Source organism: Morus notabilis, unplaced genomic scaffold, assembly GCF_000414095.1.
Source record: "Morus notabilis unplaced genomic scaffold, ASM41409v2 C11348776, whole genome shotgun sequence".
NCBI classification, from domain to species: domain Eukaryota; kingdom Viridiplantae; phylum Streptophyta; class Magnoliopsida; order Rosales; family Moraceae; genus Morus; species Morus notabilis.
In genome coordinates this window covers 1-948 of record NW_010385838.1, presented here as the reverse complement: position 1 = coordinate 948, position 948 = coordinate 1, and the positions used below count along the sequence as shown (strand labels likewise).

General features: G+C 46.0%; 1 protein-coding gene across 1 annotated transcript; it reads right to left on the bottom strand.

The window, feature by feature from the left end:
* Positions 1–6: 6 nt before the first annotated feature.
* LOC112094970 (21 kDa protein-like) lies at positions 7–773 on the bottom strand. Its single transcript, XM_024176664.1, has one exon. The coding sequence runs from the start codon at positions 689–691 to the stop codon at positions 98–100; it is 594 nt and encodes a 197-aa protein (XP_024032432.1). The 5' UTR covers positions 692–773; the 3' UTR covers positions 7–97.
* Positions 774–948: the final 175 nt, after the last annotated feature.

Below are 948 nucleotides of genomic sequence, written 5' to 3'. Positions count from 1 at the left end.
AAAAAAAAAAAAAAAAAAAAGGGAAAAAAAATATACATAAACTGGATCAAAAAGCGCACACACACACCAAAAGCGAAAGCGATCGATCTCGTCTGTCTCAGTGCTTCTTGGCAGCAAACTGATTACACAAAGCAAGCGCGTTACTCGTGAGCTGCGTAACCTTTAGGATTCTGGCCCTAATCGACGACTTGATCTTCCCGTCCATGGCCTTCCCGGAGAACCCATCAAGGCAGGTGTTCTCGTCCGTCTCGGCGGCGCTGACCCACGTCTGCACATTGCTCATGTGCCACAGCAAGTCCGACCCTCTGTACTTGTTCATGTCCTTCATCTCCTTCACCGACTTCTGCAGCCTCTCAATGGCGTCCTGAATCTCCTCCAAGCAGTCCACGATCGCTTCGTACTCTCTCTTCTTAAGGTTCTTGAACTTTCCCAGCTTCGTCACGAAGGTCTTCGCCGACTGCGCCTCGTTGACGGAGACCGATAGCGCGGTGAGGGCCATTTGGTGCGGGTTGTTCTGGATCTTGGAGGAGTAGTCTCCGAGATATTGGACGCAGAGTTGGGGGTACGTCACGGTGCTGCATGATGATGTCACGTACTTTGAGGCTTTGGAGGTTCTTGGGGAAGCGGAATTCGCCGTAATGGCGACGGAGAGGATGAAGATTGAGAGCAAAAGAAGGCAAGTTTTCGCCATGGTTGAAAGGGAAAATTGAAGGGAGAGATTTTTTTTTAATATAATTATTATCTGTTTTTGGAGTTTTGGAGGATGAGGATGAGAAGAGGTTCCATTTATTGAGGGCTTGGGATGGGATGGATAGGTTGGTTGGGGGCGCGAATCACAATGTGTGGAAATGACACTGTAGTGGTCATTGTACTCTTTGTTTGTTTATTATATTTTAAAGTCTCTCGTTTCAAGATTAAAATTTTAATTTTATTATAATAAAAAGTTTT